Here is a 25,577-nt window from a genome sequence, read left to right as displayed (position 1 = left end):
TAAAAATGATTTTATTAGCTTCGGAAAATAAATATAATACTTTAATATATAAAATCAGGTTCGGAGCTATGAAATTACCAGAAAGGGTTTTTGACTTAATTTTGACCCGTTGGTATAATTGTAAATAGTTTAAAAACGGAAAGGACAGAACTGACATTTAATTCGAAATGATTCAACAAAACTACAACTCGAGATGAACTGAACAAAACTACAACCTGGAATGGACTCAAACAAAACTACAACTCGGGATAGCTCATAATATATTCAACAAAACTGCAACTCGGAACGAACTTATGAAAAAAACGATTTTGCCCTTTGACTATTTAGGTTGACCGGAAATTCAGTTTGGTTTTTCGGTATATAACTTAAACAGCTAAGGATTTAACAGTAATTTACTCGTATTAAAATTATATAACAGTTTTCCTCTTCCTTTCTTCTTCTTTTAAACGACGACACAGTAATCTCTCTCCACCGCTCTCTGCCGTTCGTCGACCACAGCGTTACCGGCGACGTCGTGGCCCGAAACCGGCACCGATCGACGCGGCTCGGCACAAGGAACAAGATTCTACCGTCAATTTTATCAAATTCCAAGCGGGTAAGTCTAAATTTCAATTTTTGTTTTCGGTGTAAATTCTTTAAGCAGCCGATTTGAGTTCCAATCTCTTAATATGTTAGTCTATTGATACTGGGGATTGTTTCTATACTAATTTTGGAATGAAAAACGTATAGGAAAGGTGGGTTTCGTTAGCTTACAGTGGCTCCGGTGAGCTCGTACGATGTCGGCTCCTGCTCGAACAGAGTCGCCGGAGTCCCTGGGTGTGGTTGGCGTTCAAATTCGGTCGGAAAACACTACTTCCGATTTCAACACCGAAACTTCTCAGCTCCGGTACGGTGGTTTCCGGTCGATGAAATGGTATGGTCCTTTGACAAAAAATGATCCTCGTAACGTCTAGTTTAGCATAGATTATTTTGAGATTTTTCTGGAAAATTGTATTTTGAGCAGAGGATTAATTAACAAAGTTTTCGTGTTTGGTTCTTACGGAGACAAATTGAACTGTGTTCGGTATTGGTTTTGTAATGAAATTGGACTGTAATCTGTACTGTGGAGGTTTATTTGAAGGAAACTGTAAATGTTGTGTTGTTGTTTGCTCTCTGTTGTGAAATCAATGGCGAGAGAGGAGAGGATATATAACATGTGCTAAAGATGGTTGTCAACGGTGAGGAGTGATTAAGATCACACTAAGAAAAATGGCAGACATCTAATATTTGGTTAGTTAGGTCTCATAGCACAACGAACGATCGAGAGCAAAAGAAAAGAATAGTGAAAGAAAAAGATGATTTAAAATAAAAACGTCAAAATCACTATTATTAATTATCTATCCGTCACGATCCACACGTGTAATACCAAACGTTTCGAGTATTATACCCGATATCCAAAGCAAGAAAATATATATTATCAGCTATCGAAAATATTAAGAATTTAAGGGCTAATTCTCTCGATAAAATGCTACGCGAACAATTTAAAACGACTATTCGAAATAATTAGATATACTACGCGTCTAAACGGAGTACGGGTGTTACAGAGAAGAAGCTGAAACGTTTTGTTAGTTCCATAGTTTTAACAGAGTGTCTGAGTTAACGGATGTTTGAATAAAGCTAACGGATGTTAACAGAGTTAAGTCCTGACTTGTCCGCCTCCTGCTTTCGTCGATTCCGAGATATCCATTTGTTCTGTCATTAGATCCAAATTAAACACATTAATTAGCTAGCCATGACATAGAAAAATATCTAACTCACCAAGTGGTCTATCATCTGAGAGCTTCCACTCCAAGAAACTACCTTAGCATGAGATAAAGAACGGTCAGAGCGAAGGATTCAAAGTCGCTGAATTCGCCATGTCGCACGGCACGTTGTTGCTAAAGATTCAATCCTCTGATATGGCAGTTCGCTATGTCGATACTATGGGTAGGTAGTAGTTACTTAAAGAAGAATTTCTTGGGAGGAAGCTCAAATGAGAGACCACTCGCTGAATTCCTATTTCACTTGACGTCTTTACGAACTAACATAATATTGAAATCTGCCGTTTTAGGCCTCTCTGATTGTACACATTTTCAGTTGCTGTAAAAAAAATATTGATATCTGCCACTAGCACATGTTTCTGTTTGACTTCACCTTTCTCTTAAATACATAGATCATTAGGATACTATGCAACCTCCATTTGTCAATGTTATTTTTATTTTCATTACAAAAACTTCATGTTTATTTATTATATTACACTGCATAATAGTAATATTTTTCCCATCTCAAATTTTAAATAGAGTAATGTTCAGCCCTTGACAATTTATTTTCAGTTAAGTATTTTGGTAAAGGAGAAGATTTCCAATAAAATTACTTTCCCATCCATTCTATTAGTCAACTCTTCTATTTCCTTTTTCTAGAATCAAGTTCTTGAATAGACACACATGATATCAGATGAACCTAAGATTAGGAAACGACATCATAATATTTTTTCCATTTCATAGCCCAAAAATTATATACTAGACGGGATAAATCTAGCCCAAAAGTCATTGAATGGACTTAAAGTAAATACATTACATTTTGAAAGATAATATTGTAAAATAACATATTTCAAAACCCAAATTAACTTGATTATTTAAACTCTTAGATAGATTTTATTGGGAGTAGGAACACAAAAGAGCCACCACACAAATTCTATCGTTTTCCCTCTTCCTCTTCACTTGACCATAAAGAAACTATGATTCTTATGCTATGATGGTCAAATTGGGAAGTCAGGAATTGAAGAAACTCAACTTCTATGATGCTAGCTACAATTTTAGACTGCCATATCAGATTGACGATTTGAATCTGAATGATCATACCATGTTAGTTCACCATGTTCTCCTTACTTTTATAGCTAAACTTTATTTTTGATACTGAACTTTTGAGCTAGGAAGAAGAAAATATACAATGGTATAGAATTATTATCAATTTAACATGAGGTGTAGATAGGAATAGGGATGATTAAGTATGGTATATAATTATTATCGATTTAACGTAGATGTAGATAGGAATAGAGATGATTAAGCAAGGTAGCTCTTGAATTTGTAAGAGCTAACTCGTTCTTCGTAATCTAGAAGGGACCATATAACTGTTGGAGAGTTCGTTTCGCGATTAAAGTCGGACTGTTTTGAAGACTGCAGAAAATAGAAGAACCAAACTGCAAAACTGCAGTCTTGTAGGGACTAAACTGTCAAAATTGCTGGGTTCTTTGTAATTGTCTTCCGTTAATGAAAATCTCATCCTTTCACTATCAATACCTCACTTCTCCACCACCCTAACAAATTTATTTCATCTCTTTTGTTCAAACCAAACCCAGAAATCTAAAACAAAGGTAAAAACTTCTCTGTTTTTCATTTTTCCAGGGCTGAATCATTTGATCAAATACCTTGCATACAGAAATCTAAGTGTGGACAATAGAAGCTTCAAAATGACTTATTTTTTCGAGTTTTTCTGCACATGCCCACAAATTGTTCGATAAAATGCCTGTGAGAGTCCAGAAAAATTTAGGCTCAAAATGGCTTGCTGGAGCATCAAACTCGACAACAGATGCATGAAAGATCATTTTGCATTGTGAAGTTCATCCAGGATTGACGAAAATCAAAGCATCAAATCTTTCTTGGGAAGCAAGCAATTTTTCAATGCCTACAATCTGTTCTTCATCAGTTGGTGCTGCGTTTCTGTTTAAGAAGAAGTTGATTCTGTTTTTGTCACTAGACTGCCTTGAAGCTAGGAACCCAGAACAGAATGCTTCTTGTTGAACTGTCTTGAAGATAGGAATCCAGAACGCTGCTTGTTGAAGGCTGGTTGCTGTCTTGTTACTGTCTTGAAGCTAAGGGTTCAGAGCTTCGTGCCTTTGCTTCAAGTCAATGAGTCCTCATATTTAGCATCCTCTTTTCATGTATTAGCTGATGGATAGATGATGAACTGATATATATGTATTTTGGGAAGAGTCAATACATTTTTGGTAGCTTAGAGTCTAAGTTATTTTGCTGCTTTTGATGAATAGAGATTCTGGAGGTTTGATTAGTAGAAAGTGTTATTTAGCTTATGCTGTCGATATTTGTTAAATATTTGTGTCATGAGTAGTATTGTCTATGGTTGCATTGTGAAGAAAATGTGGTGTCTTGGCGATGAAGAAAGCAATGCACACAGACTGTTTGACAAAATGTCTCTGTGAAGAAAGTATGATTCTGATAGATTGAAAAACTGTTTTAGCTGAATGTGGTTAGTACTTGAAGGATTGTAGTTAGTATCAGCATGGTTTGTGAGCTTGAGAGGCAGAATATAGAGGTTGTAAGATGCCTTGTGAAACAAGCTTCTTCAAAGCCTACAACATGTTCGATGAAATGCCTCAATGAAGCCTTCTTTTCACAAACTGTGAGTGCCGCACAGTAGTGAATAAAATAGGGAATAGACTCGTCGGTTTCCTACAGTAACTTGGTACCAATGTAGATAGGAATATGTGTTATTAAAATATCTAACTTGGCAGTAATATCTCCATCTACTGGGGCCAAGCACAAGATAATTGGCACTCTAGTTTCTCCTTTTGTTCCCCTGGTTCATTTTGTACTTTAACCGGTTGATGAATCAATGGCATAGTGCTTGGTAGCCTGTCAAAGGATATCTGCAAAAAGAAATCATCATTGATTCTCATAACATACTTTGACTTATCCACCTTCCCTAGCTGAAGAATTGTCTGCCTTCCATTCTCCTATAATAACGTTGTCATACAAATAATTTATAAGCACACCAAATTAAGAAAATAAGAATACCCATACAAGCTGATTAAGGTAAGGATATTGTTAATACCTCGTATGTGAGTTGAAAATTCTTTACCGAGCGTTGAATTCTCAATCCCAATCTTCCCCTGTCTCTGAAGTCTAGTTCGTATAGCTTTGATAGCTGAAACAATCAAATTGCAAACCCATATGGTCAAATTCATCCAAATCTTAATAAAAGTCCTATCTGTTTTGATAAAAGCTAACATGCAACAAATCATATTATCTTACATCGTTGTAGTTTGGAGTCCTCGAGCACAACTGATAGATTTTGTCCAGTTTCCCTTCCCAGTCATCAGGTAGGCCACCGATATGTTGAACCTTCAATTCAAAAGAAGTTGCAAATTATGGATTGAAAATGAAGTTGCTGTCAAGAGGTTTCAGCATACACAATCTGAATTGCTATAAATAAATACCTTGGCATTGTTAAAGCTCATGAATTGGTGTTTCGGTATATATACTTTCATGCTCCTATGGCTTCCAGTACATGTGGCTACCGTTGGAATGAATCTGTGAAAGCAACAAAATAATTCAAAACGAAAAGAGAACATACAATTTAGTTGAGATAGAAACATCCAAAACGAGCGATATTTAAGCATACCTTACTACAGCAAGAAGCGAACTAGGCTGGTTAGTTAAACTGTCTTGTTATTATTAAAGCAAATAGTATAAAGTATGACTCATAAATGAAAGTTACAAAATTATTCAAGAGCATGTAATGGAATGTTCGATAGAACAATGCCTCGAATAAGAAATCTTACAAACAAAAAGACACGAAAATTTCTTTGCAAAAAGCTTTTGACAAGTAAAGAAACTCTTACAATGGTTTAAAGTGAATATAGAGAGCCTCCATAAAACCCTTTAGGCAATCTTTCCTTCACAATTAGACAAGTACACCTCCCTACATCTATCGGAAGCGGCCTACACAACAGCGCCCTGCAATAATCAAATTCATCAAATTACGAATAAAGTTTCAACACATCAGTAAGAACCAAAACTCTGCAAAACAAACTTATCTAATATGAATTGCCTTATAACATAACATCCTATTAATTCTAAACCATTCAATCGGAGTCCATTCCAAGCAGAAATCATAATCAGAGGTGTCTTCAACAATATTCCAACACAATGTCTCAAAAACTAACATCATTAGCTAAAAAGGTGTTGTTTGTTTTACAAGAAACTGACCTATTAGGCAATGTAGACCAAGATGAAGCAGGAGCAGCTTCAGAATCAGAATAATCCCAAATCTTCAATGAGCTCGAATTCTCCGATTCGAACGGTTCTCATAATCCCAAACCAAAAACCTTAATATCTGGCTCATTCATTTGCATACAAAACTCAAGTGAAGTAGGTTTCAATATCCTACTAGTAGACAAAGACTTCATATGTAAAAACCCTTGTTTATTAGCCAAACCCAAGAATGACCCATTATTTGTAGACAAACACTTCATGTTCTTCTTAGCAATGGTGGGATTTTCGTCCTTTTCCTAGTCCCCTCCACCTCCATTAATGAAAACAGAGTTTTCTTTGTTGTCAGAAAACACATCTGAGAGGTTGTTTCTTCCTCCTCCTTCATTGTTAATGTGAGCGTGCTTGTTGTCATTAATAGGGTTTATATAAAGGGAATTGTATAAATTCGGGCGTGGCATTAATGGTTTTTTGGAACCAGACATTTTTATGTGGGGTTTATATTTTTTTTAAGGTAAAGATTGAATTTTTATGGAAGAAAAGAATTGGATTTCCTGGCTAAATTCCTCAAAAACAGTCATTTTTGGTGTCTGAAGCAGAGAGATAGCTAGAGCATGAACTGGTTACAGTAAAAATTGTATCTTTCATCTTTCAGTTAACTAACTACTGATATAAGCTTATTTAAAAATGTATACTCTGAAAAATGTTACTCCTCATGTCCACTTCAAGTATCAATTCGGTTAGGTAATAGAGGTTAGAAACTACAATCAAATTGAAATCGAGTGATTGATCGATTCGATTTCGGTCAAAGTAGACCGATTCGATTACAATATGTCAATTTTCGATCGAATGAGGTCGACTTGGTCCATTTATTTTAAATTCTTGACCTACATTGTGAAATGGTCTGTAAACTTTTTGAACGTTTTACCGATTTCATTATTGAATAAATATATAAATTGGATCCTTAGAAAATAAAGTAACTTAAAAAGTGAATTCATTGAAAGTGCTTTCGGACTGATGATCCGATAAGTAATGTTCAAGGAGAAGTGCAGATCGAATTAGAGAACTACTTCCGGTATATATATAACTGCCTTCCAAAGCTCAATTGGCCGGATAATTAATTTGTTTTTGCTTTTGCAGTTTCTTCCTCGAGTAGTGTCTTCAGGTACTAAATAAATGACATCAAGATTATTATTTATACACAATGAGTATATATATATGTATATATATATATATATATTGGGGAATAACAGTTATACACGGACGCAGCTTTTTGGGGCGACGACAGTCTAGTCAAAAAAAACCATGTGTGCAGCCGTATTTCGTCCTTTCAACATTCATACATGTAGGAAACCGACAAGTCGATTCCCTGTTTTATTCACCACTGTGCGGCACTCACAGTTTGAGAAAATGAAGGTTCTTGGAGGCATTTCATCGAACAACTTGTAGGCATAGATGATAGCTTGGTTGCGTCATAGATGATAGCTTGCTTGCGTCCTAAGACATAGTTTAAGCTCTGCTTTTTACCTCTGAAGCTCGCAAATCCAAATGATACAAACCAGAATATACGAGTTGTAATATTATTCAGCAGAAAACCAGTTTTCAACCAATCAGGATCATCTTGACGGAGACATTTTATCAAACATGTTATGTTGTGTGCATGGAAGAAACTTGCTTGTCAAGACATAGTTGAATCTTTAATTTTTGCAGCAGAAAATATTCTATACTATGACAATGCAAAAACTGCTTCCTGTTTTCCACTATCAGCCTTCCAATAAGCAAGAATATTTCAACCTCTGATTTTACCAATTCTGGATATACTACACAGTACAAAACGAAATTCCCATCATATGTTGTCGAAACTAATTGCTCAATCTAGCCATTTTGAAACAAAACAATTTCTCAGCTTCTCACAGGACTTTAATCGAACACTTTGTATGCATATGAAGAAAAACTTAGACTTCAACCTTATTAAAAAAAACTAAAATTGCTTGAAGGTCTACATTTTTCTGGATTGAAAGCAACAATTTATTGATAGAAAACGGGATACACTAGAAACTGAGAATGAATGGCTTTATATATCCAAAACACTACACACACTTCCTAAACCAACCAATCACACATTTTCTTTTGAGTTTCCAATATAAAATTGTAAAAGCAATACTTGACCACTCATTTAATCCAATCCGTCCATCTTCAGATTTTTCAGAAAGCTTTCCTGCATTTTTCATTTTGGTCCTTGTCGAAATCCAGATTTTCATTTTGGTCCTCATATTCTTCCTTTCTTCAAAAACCAGAGCTTCAACCATTATCGTTTCTTTCTTTAATCGCAAAACTATCCAAACCAACATGTTTTGCATGAATTTATCAAAGATGCTTTGTTAAACATGCACAAAATTTTAAGTTGGCACAGTCCAAATCTCACTCGGTGGCTGCTAACATTGTCTATCATCTTTCCTCGATTATATTAAAAATCTTTTAATACCTTATCTAAATTCCTGAATTTTGCTTTCAGCGTTTCTATGACCAAGCTTGCGGCATCTATCGGAGAATGTGGTCTACTGTTTGTTGTTGACACGATGACCTGTCATAAACAATTTCAGTTTCATATGCTCTAAAAACAATGTGATTTGTTAATTGAAAAACTGGGTCACCATTTCAACATATGACTATGTGCTTCTGTATTTTGCTACCTAAATGTGTAACTATTTATTTTGCTACCTAAGTGTTTTCTATACTTGATATTATTATTGATAACATGCAGTTTATTGATTGTGTGATTAAATCTGGATTACTGAAAAGACTTTCATCAACCACTGCTAATGGCTTTGTAAAGATAAATTTTGATGCAAGTTATTATGCTGGTATGGATTCTAAATTTCTAATCGATGTGGTTTGATAGCAAAATACTACAAATTTTTTTTGGAGAAGTAGATCGAGCCTTATCCAACCTTCGTAGGTTGCCTTTGAAATTTCTTAAAGGGCATGGATTTTGATTCTTACCATGCTTCGATGAATGCCTCAGATTATGCTCTCAATTTATTTTTGGTTGTTTCTTTAGGTCTCATGAACTTTGATCTTTCATTGTAATCACAAAATTTGTATCGAATATATAGAGATCTCCAAATTTCATTTCTGTCAAAAGTTCTAAGAATCCGCATTCTTCTACAATTGTCAAAATCAACATCATATATTTTGAGACAGAGGTTGTAATATATAGAAATGAAGCTGCGATAATTTACCTTGTCAAAATCAACAGAGAACATATTGTCTGGATGCAGAATAAAGGCTTCTTCCTCGAATAACCAGTTGAACTGTAATGCTTGTCCTTTTCTGAAGATAATCAGCAAATATTGTAGAGAGCTTGTTATAGACAGATTCAAAGCCAACAGATAAAAGATTATCAAAGTGGATGGATTGGATTAATTTGCTCACCCATGACCTTCTTCTAAACCAAACTGTACTGAGCGGAAGCAGCCTGCTAGAAAAGAAACATACATTCACTTGACTAAATCATTTGGAAGGAGGCCCTGTAATTGTAAACACAAAATCTAAAAATTGAGAGGGACTGTATCTTCCCATTTTAAAATACTAGGGACTGTATATTCCATATTTGAAATTATAGGGTCAGTATTCACCAATTCTAAACCTTTTTAATTTACATATAGTCCGAGGTGTCATCAACTTCCTCATTAAGTAGCGAAAAAAAAAAAAAAAGAAAAAAAAAAAAACTTCCTCATGAAGTATATCAAATCAATCAACCTCTTTACTTTACTTTACTTTACACAAGAATTGCCATGGAAGCTGGCTTCTTACTTTATTCCAAATTTAATGATTTTTAAAACGGTTTATGATTAAAAATATATATATTTTTTTTTTGAAAAACAAATATCTGCAAAATTCTTATAAACTCCACCAAAATATAAAAATAGTGGGTTAATATGGTCTATCTCATTCAAGGTAAATCAGAAGAGTATATATACTCCTCTATGGTATACAAAGACAAAAAGCTTAGGAATGTGGTATTGTTTAATACATATACAGTATTTAAGGAGGGGAGGAGAAATTGTTATTATTGTTCAGATTCATGGAGCCATAATATATGGTAATATATATTCCATATTCACGAGATGCACGCTGGTCTCTTTAGTCAACAAGAAGCAATACAACAAAGATGATTAGATGAAGGAAAGAATATTGGTCCATAGTGGTGATGGGTCGGGACACTTTCACTTTACAGCATGTCAAGAGGAACCTTTTCAACTTGATCAGTCCAAGTAAGTACCGATGATTAGTTTCTGCCAAACAATGTAGTAACTCACAAATTAATTACCTTATAAAATAATTTAAATGCATGATTTTCACCACTTTAAAGTTCAAACTTGTGGAAATTAGAAGAAAAAATATACTGCTTGTACATACCCCTGCATTATATATGAGCTGGATTACACGAATAGGAGCAGCAATAACCCAACTGCACCCGGTGGTTTCACCAAAGGAAATGCAGTTTTATACTCAACTGCGTTTCCAACCAGGAACTGCCTTCTTCGCTTCAGGAAGCCAGGACCTGCAAAGGATAACCCAACTGCTGTAAGATAGCCCTTGTCTAGCACACAAAGGATCATGACAAAAATAAATTAATTATTACTGTGTGTTCACACCTCACATGCATTGAAGCATATAATTATAAAATGTGTGTTCACATTTCAATAGTAAAAAAACAAGCGAATTTTTTTCTTTTTTAAAAAAAACAAATTTCAACTAAACTTTCAAAAGGTAATAATTACGAAATTTCTCCATCACCTCGCTTCATTCTCGTGGCCGACAACCCTTTCCTTCTCCCCACTCTCCACTCAATTTTTCAACACCTACATTGAGTCGCCTATCTAACCCTACCACTTTTCTTTGTCTCTTAATAATGCACACAGTATTATTCATGTAATTATATGAGACGGAGGATTTCAAAGCAACATATTTTCATCAAAGACAAAATTTTCATGAGAGTTTCTGAAATATAGAAATTATCATTCAAAGTTCCAGTTGCAATTTAACTCAACACAGTCCAATTACACAGAATACAAAAAATTTCGGTCAAAGCAATACAATTCCGGTAAGCTATCATTGATTTCGATCCTAGCTAAATTATCAAATAAATCAAATAAATTCTAGAAAAATTTTTTCTATAATAATTGGAGCTCCGGAATCTACCTATATCATTTCCGTCACGATCCGACCGGAATCGGAGCTAGGAACCGGTCTGACCGAGAGAATTGACGCGTTGACCTCACCAAATCGGACCAGAGTCGCGTGAACCGTCGTTGCTGACGCCAAGAGAGACCCCGAATGAGTTCGAATCGAGTGAAACCGATCGTTGACCATTGAAACGAAACTTCAAGGTAAGAATTCAACTCCTTAATCTATGCCAATCAATTCGATTTTCATGTCAAAACGATCCTTAGTAAGTATAGAATAACATACTAAAAGAGGGAGGAGAAATAACGATTTTGATTTTTTTGACCGAAACTTAAAATCGAAATTAAAGACAAACCGTTACGAATTAAACAAAAATAACCTTATTTTCGGAATCCCCACGTCGAGAGCTTTGATTTGCATACTGGATTGTGGAGTTTGGCCGTCATTTTATAATCTGTACTCATAGTCAAACTGCTAGAGGATCGCATCCACGTGGACAAAATAAAATAAATTCTTTAATTTTTATAAATCTTAAAATAAAATCAAAATAATTATACTTGCAGAGAGAAAAATTTGATCGTATAAATGAAGGAGAAGGACATGTAGTAATGACTTTTAAATATCAAATGAACATTTTGCCCTCAAGTCAATAAAATAATTATAAAAATACCTTATGTATTTCGGAATAGTCGAAGGATATTATTGTCTTTTCATTATTCCGAACCTAGTTATCTTCCGAACCTAATATCATCCATGCAAAGACTTAGTCGTGAAAATTTTCCTAATTAAGGAAGGATATACTAATTAAATATATTTAGACATATCCGAGGAAAGTTTAAAGAAATGATAGTACTAATTAAATGGATTATACATATCTAATAAAAGGAAGTTATGCATACATATATATAAGTGAATCTTAAAAAAAATCGTTCATACATATATATATATATATAAAACCTCCCTAATGTTTGGTTTAGTCTATAATTTATCCTCATTTATTGAAATTGTTTTTATAAAACTCCCTGTTATGGCTAAGCCTGCATTTTCTTTCTTCCGTCAATATTTGTAATTTACTCAATCTTTTAAATATTACGACCAAATCAATAATATTTCCAATCTATATATGTTAATTAAATAGAACAAAACACATGTTACGATAAGTATAATCTAGTCTTTTTTATATATATTTTTTGTGTATAATAGTTAACTAAAATTTTTATCATGTCAATATTAATACTTTTTTGTTTAAAAAAAATATTATTACATTTTGATAGATTAAATTATGTAAAATTTAAAAAATATTATTACATTTTGTTCTATTTAATTAACATATATCGTAACATCTCTTAAATAAATAAATTATTTTTCTCGGCACTACATCCTGACTTCGTCCCTCGATATCCATTAATAGACTTGTCAACGTAACAGAAAATCAAGATTGAATGATAAAATCAGTCTAACAATGTTGAAAATTGTAGTTATATTCGTCTTAATCTTCATTCATCTTAATGAAAATCGTAATTATATTCCAAAATACCCGTTTAACAATTGGGTTCGAGACCAATAAAATGAAATGACCAATAAAGCAGGACAATAATGAGAAACATTATTATTATGTTATCGAGACAAAAATAAATTAAGAAGGGTCCCATCATTCACATGCATTGAACCATATAATTATGAAATATGTGTTCATTTCAATAGTAAAAAAACAAATTTCTTCAAAAATTTCAGAAGGTAATAATTATGAAATGTCTCCATCACCTCATTTCACCCTCGTGGCCGACAACCCTTTCCTTTTCTCCACTCAATTTTGCCAGCATTAAAAACTCCGTACAATGTAGTTGAGAGTAGGTAATTACATTCAGATTATCATCTTTAAACTCAGCCGTTACATTTGAGCAAAGTCTTGAAAGGTCAGTTCAGTTCAAGTGTTGAACATCCATCTATATTCATTTGTTGAGTATTTATATTGATGTAATTTCTTCCAGTACTTTTATTATATATCTCATGTGTACAATTTGTGGGCAGGGCGGATATGGCCGATCAGATTGTTTCCGTTCTTGGTGAGGTTGCAGAGTTATTAGTGGAGCCAACAAAACGTCAACTTCGCTACATTTTTCGCTATAAAAGAATCCTTGAAGAACTGAGGGAAGCAATCCGGAAACTGAAAGGGACGCAAGGGCAGGTGCAAAAAGATGTCGAAGTAGCCAAAGGGAACGCTGAAAAAATTAGAGACGATGTCGAGGATTGGCTGAAGAAAGTTCAAACAGCCGTTGAAGGCATGGAGAGCTTGGAAAATGATCTTCAACAACTGAGCAGTTCATGCTGCAATGCAAATTGGTTTTCTCGATACATGTCATGCAGGAAAGCAGCAAAGGAGGTGATTGAAGCTACCAAGCTTGCAGAAAATGGGCATTTGGCTAAGGTGGGTGACCCTGCACCTCTTCCGTTCATTCCATTCAAAGGTTTTGTGTCTTCTGACACAACAAAAGCGGCATTCGAACAAGTCCTTGAGGAGCTGAAAGATGATAAAGTAAGCGTTATTGGATTATATGGAATGGGAGGTGTGGGTAAGACAACTTTGGCTAAAAGTTTGCGTGAGAAAGTTGAAGAGTTGAAGCTTTTTGACACAGTTGTGTGGGCGACCGTATCCCAATTTGATACAAAAAGCATTCAAGAGCAAATTGCTGAAGAATTGCGTTTGAAGTTTGATGAGAGTAACGTAATGAAAAGAGCAAGCCGCTTAATGGTGAGATTACAAAGCGAGAGGAATACCCTTCTAATCTTGGATGACGTTTGGAAACCCTTAGACTTCACTGAAATTGGGATTCCACAAGTCCATGATAATAATGGTTGCAAGATCATGCTGACAACCCGTAAAAAAGATGTATGTACTTCTATGGGATGTCAAAAAATGGTTCAATTGAGCGTGTTAACTGAAGATGAAGCATGGGCCTTATTCAAGGTCACTGCAGGGATATCGGAAGACAGAGAGTCTTCAACATTTATTGATGTTGCCAAGGAGGCTGCTAAAGAATGCCAGGGGCTGCCTTTAGCGATTGTAATTGTCGGAAAGACTTTGAAGGGGAAATCTGCGAGTGAATGGAGTTCAGCTCTAGACAAATTAAGGAATGCTAGATTTGTGAATGTTCATGATGGCGAAGACATATATCCACGTATTAAGGTCAGTTTTGACTTCTTGAACGGGAAAAAAATTCAGTCTTGCTTTCTGTTGTGCTCTTTATTCCCTGAAGACTATGAAATTCCTATCGAAGACTTGACCTGGATTGCATGGGGATTAGGACTATTTGAATATTACACCACAATGGGCACTGCAAGGAGAGAAATGATTGTAATGATGGACACTCTCCGAAATTGTGGCTTAGTATTGGATGCAGAAGCTGGAGACAGATTTGTGAAATTACATGACATTGTTCGTGATACTGCGCATTGGATAGCGTCAGATGGGGAGAACATATTCATGGTCAAGCATAATGCTGAATTGGAGTCATGGCCAAAGGACAACCGTTCTGAATGTTACACGGCAATCTCTTTGATGCACAATAGTATCGAAGAGATTCCGCAAGGATTGGCTTATCCAAAACTCAACACTTTGTTTATGCAGGGAGTCCGCAAGGTTTGTGGCTCGTGTTTTCGAGAAATGAATGCCTTGAAGGTTCTAAGAATGTCCCATTGTCAGTTGTTTCAGGTATCATTTCAGTTTTTGACAAACCTTCAAACTCTGGAATTAAACAAGTGCAACTTCATGATGGATGACTTTTCTTCAATTAAGAATCTGAGCAGCCTAGAAATTCTTCGAATCAGAGATGTAGGTGTGTCTGAATTTCCGTACGAAATTTTCGAATTAAAGAATTTGAAGGTACTACAATTGATGGAATTGTCTTCATTAAGAAGTATTTCTCCTCAGGCGATCTCAAGATTATCCAATTTAAAAGAGTTTTGTGCTCTTGACTGTCCCAATTTTTTAGAAAATGGGAGGTTTGAAGATCATGATGGGAGGTTTGAAGAGCAGGGCAAGGCATTTTTAACGGAGTTAAGTAAACTACCCCGTTTGAAAGGATTAGTACTGGAAATTCATGAAAAGCATATCGCAGCAACAGGCTTAATTTTCCACACATTGTCAACATTCAACATTAGTGTGACATCTGGGTATCTTGAGGATTTCTCACAAATAATTGATACAAGAACCTTGAGGCTTGAACGTGGGAATGCACGCTTGTTCAGTCCATTCATTAACTTATTACCCTCCGTCGAAAATCTTCATCTAGACTACTGTGATGGCTTTCAGAATATCATCCCGGATGTTCACAAGGGAGGAGACATGAAGGATTTACGTAATCTTGATATTATAAGATGCCCAGATGTGGAGTGTGTGTTCGATTTAGCACATGTTGAAGACAGCCTCGGAATTACATTCTCAAATTTGACAGATTTATATTTGGAAGATTTAGATAAATTGAAGTGCATATGGAATGGGCCTAGTCAACATTTTCGTCACCAAAGTCTTAGAAATGTATACATTGAAGATTGCCCAAACTTAGAATATGTGTTCCCGGTCCACATAGGTTCAAGTTTGCTGCATTTGGAAAAGCTGTCCATAACTAACTGCGCAGCTTTAAAGCACGTGTTTGCAGCATATGGATCAGATGGAAATGCTGACATGATCATCGAGCTTCCCAAGTTGAAAATTATCGAGCTCTCTAGAATGCTCCAGGTACTCATGCTCAATTAATTTATATATAAACATATTATTTATAAATTAGTTTAGAAAAAATACAAATTTGACTTTTTTCACTTCATTTTTCTTATATTTATTTCGACAATATATCTTCTTATAATAGAAAATTAATCATACAATTTTTTTTAAAATAAACTTTAAAAATTGTTTTATCCAAAATTAATCATACAAGCCTCACTTTCAATAATAATATTAAGTTTTTCATTTTAAAAAAATTCGTCCATGCCCTCTCACCAGTGTCATAAATTTAAAATGTCATTTGATGAGTATTTTATATTAAAGGGAGTATATAATTAAATTAGGAAAATAAATAATTTGACACATTGAGATTAAGTATATTATAATTCATAAGCTTTGAGTATTGATCTTAACGGGTTAGATATTTCAGGAAAACTTTAATTTCTATTCAAGGAGGTATCATTTTATCTTCCCAATATTGGACCGTATAATTGTAAGAGAACTTCCTCATATGACTATGAGTTTTAGTATTGATACAAATGCAGCCGTGCACGCCAAAGCCAGAGCAGAGGTAATCATATTTCCCAACTTTAAAGCTTATAATACATATATGTTCCCTTATTTTGCCTCAATATTATAAGTACTAATTTTCGTTTTATTATCAAAACTCCATATATGTTGAAGGGAGAAATGTCAACTCAAGCAATAACTTCCACGTCATCAAATGGTTTTGTTTGGGCACGTGGTGACACTGAGAGTACACTACCACCTTACGTGGAAGCAGATGATTGATTGATTCGATACACGTGCATGCAATTTGACAGACAATAGACGTCCCGGCGTGCTTGCTTCTACAAAGTGTTTATCATTAGCAACAAGATACATACAAATGACTCTTTTAATTTGTCACTTCCTTCTTTTTGTATCTAGTATTTCCATTGTTCTTTCTATTATTATTTTTTATTCAAAAATGGTATAAAATTCGTGATCGTGAGATAAGACAATATAAAGTACAATTTTTACCATTTTTATTTTTTATTTTATTCAACGATTTTGGATTACATCTATTCTACGATAGGATACATCTATTCTACGATAGGAGTTGAAAATTCTTTACCGAGCGTTGAATTGTAAGTCCCAATCTCCCCCTGTCTCTGAAGTCTAGTTCATACTGAATTGTAAGTCCCAATCTCCCCGTCTCTGAAGTCTAGTTCATACTGCTTTGATAGCTGAAACAATCAAATTTCAAACCCCACGACATCAAATTCATTCAAAGCATCCGTTTTGATAAAGTGCAAAAATGCATTCAATATTATCTTACATTGTTGTAGCTTGGAGTCCTAGAGGACAACTTATAGATTTTGTCCATTTTCCCTTCCCAGTCATCGGGAAGGCCACCGATAAGTCGAACCTACAATTCAAAAGAAGTTGCAAATTATGGATTGAAAATGAAGTTGTCTGTCGAGAAGTTTCAGCGTACACAAATCTGAATTGCTATAAATAAATACCTTGGCATTGTTAAAGCTCATGGATTGGTTTAGGTATATATACTTTCATGCTCCGATGGCTTCCAGTGCATGTGACTACCGTTGGCATGAATCTGTAAAACCAACAAAATAATTTAGCACAAAAAAAGAAAGCATACAAGTTTAGTTGAAATAGAAATTTGCAAAAGGAGAGATACTTAAGTATACCTTACAACAGCAAGAAGCGAACTAGGCTGGTTAGTTAAACTTTTCCCCTGAAATTTAATCAAACGTTAACCGTATTAAATCAAAAAACGTTTTTTAATACTATATAAACTCATTTGATAGTACAGCTCAGGAAAACAAGAAAGGAACCTGATTCCAGATATTGAATTTAGAGCCCATGAGGTTAGAAGTAAGTGTTCCTATAAAGCTTTCATCTGCATTACACAATATTCCTTTTGTACTCTGTGCAATTATGAACTCCGATTTTCCATTACGTCTCTTGTGGTATGCAACTGCTAGTTTCCTATCTTCTCGCCCCTGACCTTTAATATCTGGCTCATTTATTTGCATACAAAACTCAAACGAAGTAGGTTTCAATATCCTACCAGTAGACAAAGACTTCATATGTGAAAACCCTTGTTTATTAGTATTAGCCAAACCCAAGAATGTCCCATTATTTGTAGACAAGCACTTCATGTTCTTCTTAGTAATGGTGGGCTTTTCGTCCTTCTCCTTGTCTCCTCCACCTCCATTAATGAAAACAGAGTTTTCTTTGTTGTCAGAAAACAAAGCCTTTTTGCCAAATGCTCTGTTCCATCCAGCATGAGAATTGTAGCCAAACAAATACAGAAAAGGGGACATCTTCACGCTGATAATTTATCGGCAATGGGAAATGTATGAGTTATATCCACAGGAACCTGGAAGATGCAAATTCCAATCAATTAAACAAGTTTAATAAAAGCAAATGACATATTTCTACAATGCCATGTAGGATTTTGTATACAAAATTTTGTACAAATAGCATTACTCCATATTAATGTAACTGATACGGTACCTGAACGCTCTCTAGTTTTTGAAAAGCCATTTTCAATGGTGGTGTCAGTGTACAGTACTTATCAAGAAGTAATCTTGCAGAGTCTTTGTCACCTTTTGCTTGTATGGTAAGTATCTCCGTGCTCAAGCTCTCAACTGCCTCTTCAACCTAGCAAATCAATAAAAAATTGTACTCTTGACTCTTTTTATCCCAATCATTTGGTAAACTATATAGTATCAACAAATGAAGATGCGATAATTTACCTTGTCAAAATCAACAGAGAACATATTGTCTGGATGCAGAATAAAGGCTTCTTTCTCGAATAACCATTTGAATTGTAATGCTTGTCCTTTTCTGAAGATAATCAGCAAATATTGTAGAGAGCTTGTTATAGACAGATTCAAAGCTAACAGAGAAAAGATTATCAAAGTGGATGGATTGGATTAATTTGCTCACCCATGAGCTTCTTCTAAACCAAACCGTACTGAGCGGAAGCAGCCTGCTAGAAAAGAAACATACATCGACTTGACTAAATCATTTGGAAGGAGGCCCTGTAATTGTAAACACAAAATGTCAGGGAGAATGGAGATTGGATGTCAAACCAATTTAACTCAACTCAAGATCAAATTATTCAATATACTCTAGCTCGTTCGGTTGCTTTTGTCTGCAGTAACTCTTTATGTTAATTGATTGTTTGTTTATAAATATTCCCAATTAATTGATAATATTGTACATGAAATTTAGATTATCCTTTCTTCGTTTCTTATTCGTCCTTTTTTCTCATTAAAATTATTCTAAGGATTCCAGAATGCAAGAAGTAATATTTATTACCAAATCACAAGACCGAGTGAATCAAAGACTGTGAAAGATTTTGTACACACCTTGCTAATTAGAAATTTCAAAGCCCAAAGGCCAACTATATCAGCTTTTGCTTCTTCTAAAGCTGAATGGAGTTCTTGCAATTCCTGTAAGAGATGCCATTCACACGGCAATTTAGTATTTCAATCTTAAAACTGGAAAACTGAAATGGTTTGAGGATGCACAGAAGAAATGAAAGTACGACTAATTCAAGTTCAGCACATGAACAGATAAACATTTCAGAAAACTATAAAACAGAACCAGGAATGAAGTGATAAGTAATTATCTGAAGTAACTTACCAATCTGACGGTTGACTTTTGACCACTTGGAAGAGTTATGGTATGGGGCCCAATTCCATGGCAACACTCGTGACATATAGTGTGAGTGAAAAAGGAATCGAAATCAACAAGACCTTGTTGATCTTTAGCAATACATGCATCAGCAATAGGTTGAAGAATATGAAGAAACCTGGTCAATGCAGATGGTTTAGATAAAAAAGAAGACAGTATTCGAGTTTGACACGTTTAAGCAACAATAAGTGAGTACATAGAACTCTTGCAGATCATAGAAATGAAGAAATCGTACTTCGCTTCTGAAACATTCTTAAGCATGACCATTGATGTTCCTCGATCTTTGACTATACGTTCATCATTTGGTAAATTGAAAGCAACAGTCTGAGGACCTTTTACATACTGAGGTGAATTCAAGTCCATAATGTCAGACTGAGAACTGATGATAGTCAAGATGAAGTGTCCAGTGGTCAGACGTGCAACCAAATTCAATTGTAAGACGTGCATCTGCTAAGATAGTTATCTATCATGAAGCAAGACCACTAGTCGTATGAAGGAAAGTTTTTGCAGCAAAACGCAATGAATAAACCCCAAATTAAAGGAATCTAGTGAACAAGTACAATTATTATGGTGATCATGGTTTAGAAAATATATCAGGTAGTGATAGTCTATACAACTTTAAAAGTTAATTCCCTGATATAACTATTTGATTTATTTGTCTAACAAGGGTCAGGTATACTACAATGGGGTATAATGCATAAAAATATCATCAAGGTAATAAAGGGCCCAAACACTCGCAAAAAAGTGCGTCAATCAAAAGCTAACTTTGACGAGAAACCCATTTACCCGGTAAATACACACATACTATTGAGAATTACCTTGTACCCAAAAATTGCATCTTCATAAGTCTCATATGGACCGATAGTAATATCAATCTTAGAGTCCTACACCAGGAAAAGAAAAATGGGGGAAATCTATCAAATGCCGTTATAATATTACATACATTCAATCATATGTGTATTATCTTGATATTGAGCCACTGACCAGTTCCATCCATGCTATATCTGATTAATAGTAGTCATTTGAAAGGAAGGCATTTGCCTTACTGTGTAGCAACCTCTTCAAACTGTACATGAGAAAGAATAATAAATTATATTTCCACTCCACAAAAACTCCAACAATGGATTAAGTTTTTATCAAATTAAATTCAGCAAAGGAATGGGATCTTTAGTTGTCACTAAATACACATCGTTGTACTCATTGTTGATGAATTTTCCATCAATTATGACGCTGCATGAAACAACTAAGTAAACAGCAGTTTCGAAATGATTGGACAGACCACATGGGTGGAGAAAATGAAGATCCCCAAGTCAAATGGGAGACGATTATCCCTTGCATTACGATGAATTGTCTAATAAATTATGAAGGTTTAGGTATTTAAAGCACTGAAGTTTAGCAGAACCAGTTCATCAAAATATACACTAAAAGAAATAAATGGCTCGAGAGAAATAAGAAGGCGGTCTGATGCACTAACCATTCTTGAAGAAACACAAATATCAACTCAAATGCATCATTGGGTAGCTTTATGCCTAATTCTTCTTCAAGCTCCCGTCTGAATGCACAAAATATCAACTATTAGCTCAAGCATAATAGAAACGCACCAATAAGAGAGCACTGCCAATAGTTTCATATACATAACGTATTCAATATTTCTCTTTTACCACATTATAATGAAACTAGTAATTGTTCTTGAATCCAACATTGACCGTGTTCGATATTGATTTCGATCTTCCAGTTTCGCTACGATTCTAAATTCAATTCCCCAATTCAAAATACATATATAACACTTACTGAGCTGAAATGTGACCTGCACTGGAAATATCCCACAAGCCAGGCCATGAATCCTTTGAATCGACTCATTTTTGCAAAAGAAGCTGTTGTGTGCTCTCTGCATAAATCCAAACATGAACTGCCCGGTGATAATCTCCATCTCGATGAACATCTCCCCTACAAAAAATCGAAACATTCACAATAAGAGAAAAATTACAGACAAAATCAAAATGAATGAAATTTTTTTTGAAGAGAAAACAAACTTGCCTGGGTTTAGAGATGCCAGTCTTTTCACCAGTTTTAGTGAGAACATCGAAATACTCTACTTCGTCTTTTGCCATTTGATCGTCTATTGCCAATCGAGTCGAGACGAGTAAGCGAAACAAAAAAGAACAGAACTTTAGTTAGCTGGAAGAAGAAGAGGAGAGGAAGAAGAAGACAATGTTTGATATTTGTCCTTTAACTTTGATAATTCTTACGTTTTGAACCTTATACTTTTAAAATATTATATCTAGCTCCTTGCACTTTATTTCCATTAATGCAAGATGCTCTGTGGCGGCATTGACCCAGACCGTTAGGTTTATTTAACGGTGTTGATGTGGATTGTGACGTTTTGGTAATTTAAAAGATTATTTCTGTAGACTTAAAATATTTCATAGACGGCCCAACTATAACCAAACTTTAAACGGCCCAACTCAACTCAATGCAGATTATTTGGACTTTTTAATTCCATTATTAGATTCAGTATGGGTTTACACCAAAAACTCCCGCCGACATACCATCACCCACCGAAAATATTACTCTCCGTCTTTCAATACATGATCAGAAAATTAGATAAAATGAAAAATATAATATATTTTGATATAAATTATATGTGATTTTATGAAAATTATCATTTTTAGAACATCGAAATTATATGTGATTTTATGAGAATTATTAGATTCAGTATGGGTTTACACCAAAATTTCCAATTTCAAGTATAACATTATTTAAGACATCTTCCACATAAATATAATTATTGCTAAAGCTTACGTATATATGATTCTTTGTAGCATAACACTTGTATAGAATAGCAAGGAATCAATGAATTTGATTAGTTTAATTTGAGTTCTTATTAAAGATTTTTTTGTCCCTGTTTCAAACGTTTTTAAACCGTTTGGTCATTGATTTAAACGTTTTCGAATCGTTTGGTCCCTATTTTCAAACGTTTCTGAACTGTTTCGTCCTTCCAAACATAAAGTGTCGATCTGTCACTTTTAACCAATCAGAGAGTGACACGTGTCATTTACGTGTAAAAAATGTGTCACTCTTTGATTGGCTAAAAATGACAGAACGGCCAAAATTAACGTCCGTTAGGGTCGAGGGACTAACTAGTTCAAAAATTAATTGATGGTTACTTTTGCCTATATATAAAACCTCCCTAATGTTTGGTTTACTCTACAATTTATCCTCATTTATTGAATTTGTTTTAAAAAAACTCTCTGTTATTTTTCTAAGCCTGCATTTTCTTTCGTAATTTACTCAAACTTTTAAATATTACGACCAAATCAATAATATTTCCAATCTATATATGTTAATTAAATAGAACAAAACACATGCAACGATAAGTATAATCTAGTCTTTTATATATATATATATTTGAGTATAATAGTTAACTAAAATTTTTATCATGTCAATATTAATACATTTTGATAAATTAAATTATGTAAAATTTGAAAAATTCGCGATGCAACCATATATATACTTAAAAAATATATAATTTGTTATAACTCAATTTATTTTATTCAACGTAACTTAATTTTCTTTTGAATTTCCTAACAACATTCATATGTTAGCTAAATAATTATTTTTCTAGGCATTATATCCTGATTCCGTCCCTCGATATCCATAAATAGAATTGTCAACGTAACAAAAAAATAATTTTTTTTAATGAATAAACAGAAAAACAATTGACTTGTCGAAAATCTTGTCATTCATATCTTAACGTTACTCAAGTGGAGTATAAAAAAACACATACCTTAGAAGAGCTATCATCGTCAGCCGTCATCACACCTCAAACTAATGATTTCTCCTTAAAAACGATAAATATATATTGTATAAATTAGTTCACTCCTTATCTAATTACATACCCACTCATATTAAAATTTACTCCTTCCGTCTCAAATTAGATGTAAATATAAATATAATTTTTTGTCTATTGACAAGTTTAAGGAACATTAATTATGTTTATCCATTATACTCTAATCAATTTCACCATCTTCACCCTTATGTCCCCACGCACTTCACTGTTAGGCTAAAACCACTTACACACAAGTGCACGTGTCGTCCCAAGTAGTGATGGGACTGTGAAGTCCGGTTATCGATCTAAGGGAATCGTGAAGAATTCAAACCAAGTACCAGTGTCGAAATTCAAATTATTGTCTAGACGAATTCTAGTAGTTGATTGTTTGAATTAAACTAAGAACATAAAATTGCATGCAATATTGAAGTTGAGACAATGAATGATTAAACATGTAGGGTCCTGTGAATCCACGTTTACCATTCTCAATGCATGATTAAATGTCAATTTCTATCTCTTGATTCCTCGCTTTACTACCCAATACCCCTAATTATTCATAAGTGTCTTTCGACACTTGACTTATGCCCTTAATTAGGATTAAATGACCATATCTCCCGAATGTGTACAAACTAATCCTAATTGCATTAAGTTCCCAATTCGTGTCTAGGCTAGGTTAATTAATCAACTAGATGTATTCCTACCTTTGTGGACAAATTAAACCTAAGTCTAATCAATTATTTGTTAAACAAGTTCTAATCTTAATCTCACTATTCCTAAATTTTGATTAAGATAACCAATCAATCAATTTGATGATCAAGCAAATTAACGCGTAAAGAACAATTTAACAAAAATAGATTCATGAATCGTTTAATAGGAAAAGTAGTCAAACTCAAAACATATTGAATTGCAAACGCTTCATCAACTCTAAATTAAAAGATTAGTTCATGATGTAGAAGAAATTACAACTTTTAAAATTTGTAGACATGATGATAAAAAAAATAAAAAAACTTAAGTAATAAAGGTCATCTCTTTTTTATATAACTAGTCAGTGGGCCTGTCCGTTGGACGGAAAGACCGTACCTTTAAAAATAAATAATTTAAATATATATTAAAAAAATTATATAATAATTATTTGCATTAAATATTATTAATAATAGGAAAAATCTACAATCCTATTAGCATTAAAATTTTATTTTATTTTGAAAAATAAGATATATCCGTTTTAATTAATAATAGGAAAAAATATAGCAGATTTTTATTAGGAATAATAGTTTAATAAAAAAATTTGAAAAAAAATAATATATATTTTAATTTGATTAGAAATAATTTTTTTTAGCAATATGTACGTTTGAATAGGAAAAAAAGAAGATGTGCCCATTTTAATTAGGAATAGGAAAAAAGAATATAATGGATTTTAATTAAGAAAAATATTTAAATAAGAAAATTAGAAAAAAATATAGTGTATTATAATTTTATCAGGAATATATTTTTATTGTGTTTTGATTTCTTAATTAGAATAGAAAAAATTATAGACTTAAAATTTTAATTTGAAACCTAATTAAAGTTAAAGTTCTAAATAAAGAATATAGTTTAATAAAAAATTTTGAAAAAAATAATATATTATATTATTTGATTAGGAATAATTTTTGTAACAATAAGTCCGCTTGAATAGGAAAAAAAATGCTTTTAGGAATAGAAAATGAATTTTTATTAGAAAAATTTTTTTAATAAAAAAATATAACGTATTATAATTTTATTAGGATTTTTTAGAATAATGGATAGGAAATTGATTAAAAATAAAACTATTATATTAAAAAAAAGTAATTGGTAAAAATTTATTAGGAATCATTATGTTTTTATTGTATTTTGATTTTTTAATTAAAAAAGGAAAAAGATAATATTATTGACTTAAAATTATAACTTGAAACCTAATTAAACTCAAAGTTCTTATATACATGTGTTGAATTACTATTCGTTAATAAAACAACATGTGTCGGATGTTGATTTGACAATAAAATTTGCAATTAAATTGCAATTGGGACAAATTGAAAAAATCTCTCTATTGTCTATAAGATTAGCTCTTGGTTGGTCC

At 33.6% G+C, this 25,577-nt stretch overlaps 2 protein-coding genes and 2 pseudogenes across 2 annotated transcripts; 1 reads left to right on the top strand and 3 right to left on the bottom strand.

Moving 5' to 3' along the window:
• Window positions 1-4,647: 4,647 nt before the first annotated feature.
• LOC139885334 (tubby-like protein 8) lies at window positions 4,648-6,514 on the bottom strand (annotated as a pseudogene).
• A 6,746-nt stretch (window positions 6,515-13,260) lies between these two features.
• Window positions 13,261-16,734, top strand: LOC139885332 (probable disease resistance protein At1g61300). Its single transcript, XM_071869250.1, has 3 exons — window positions 13,261-15,960; window positions 16,373-16,513; window positions 16,627-16,734. Exons 1-3 carry the CDS (start codon window positions 13,261-13,263, stop codon window positions 16,732-16,734), a joined length of 2,949 nt encoding a protein of 982 aa, XP_071725351.1.
• Window positions 16,735-17,108: 374 nt separating this feature from the next.
• On the bottom strand, window positions 17,109-18,275 carry LOC139885331 (tubby-like protein 4). Its single transcript, XM_071869249.1, has 5 exons — window positions 17,784-18,275; window positions 17,637-17,683; window positions 17,494-17,542; window positions 17,264-17,353; window positions 17,109-17,171 (listed from the first exon to the last, which is right to left on the bottom strand). The coding sequence occupies exons 1-5, from the start codon at window positions 18,273-18,275 to the stop codon at window positions 17,109-17,111; spliced, it is 741 nt and encodes a 246-aa protein (XP_071725350.1).
• Window positions 18,276-18,277: 2 nt separating this feature from the next.
• On the bottom strand, window positions 18,278-21,767 carry LOC139885330 (nudix hydrolase 3-like; annotated as a pseudogene).
• Between the last annotated feature and the right edge of the window lie 3,810 nt (window positions 21,768-25,577).

The sequence above is a fragment of the Rutidosis leptorrhynchoides genome, unplaced genomic scaffold (genome assembly GCF_046630445.1).
Source record: "Rutidosis leptorrhynchoides isolate AG116_Rl617_1_P2 unplaced genomic scaffold, CSIRO_AGI_Rlap_v1 contig96, whole genome shotgun sequence".
Classification (NCBI taxonomy): domain Eukaryota; kingdom Viridiplantae; phylum Streptophyta; class Magnoliopsida; order Asterales; family Asteraceae; genus Rutidosis; species Rutidosis leptorrhynchoides.
The sequence above is the reverse complement of the archived record's forward strand: the minus strand, read 5'-3'. Positions and strand labels throughout refer to the sequence as shown.

Coding starts and splice junctions, on each gene's coding strand:
- LOC139885331 (XM_071869249.1), bottom strand. CDS start 18,275: ATGTCCCCTTTTCTGTATTTGTTTGGCTACAATTCTCATGCTGGATGG. Junction 17,684..17,783: donor AATTCAATATCTGGAATCAG/GTTCCTTTCTTG, acceptor ATTAAATTTCAG/GGGAAAAGTTTAACTAACCA. Junction 17,354..17,493: donor GAAGCCATCGGAGCATGAAA/GTATATATACCT, acceptor TTTGAATTGTAG/GTTCGACTTATCGGTGGCCT.
- LOC139885332 (XM_071869250.1), top strand. CDS start 13,261: ATGGCCGATCAGATTGTTTCCGTTCTTGGTGAGGTTGCAGAGTTATTA. Junction 15,961..16,372: donor AGCTCTCTAGAATGCTCCAG/GTACTCATGCTC, acceptor TAGATATTTCAG/GAAAACTTTAATTTCTATTC. Junction 16,514..16,626: donor ACGCCAAAGCCAGAGCAGAG/GTAATCATATTT, acceptor TATATGTTGAAG/GGAGAAATGTCAACTCAAGC.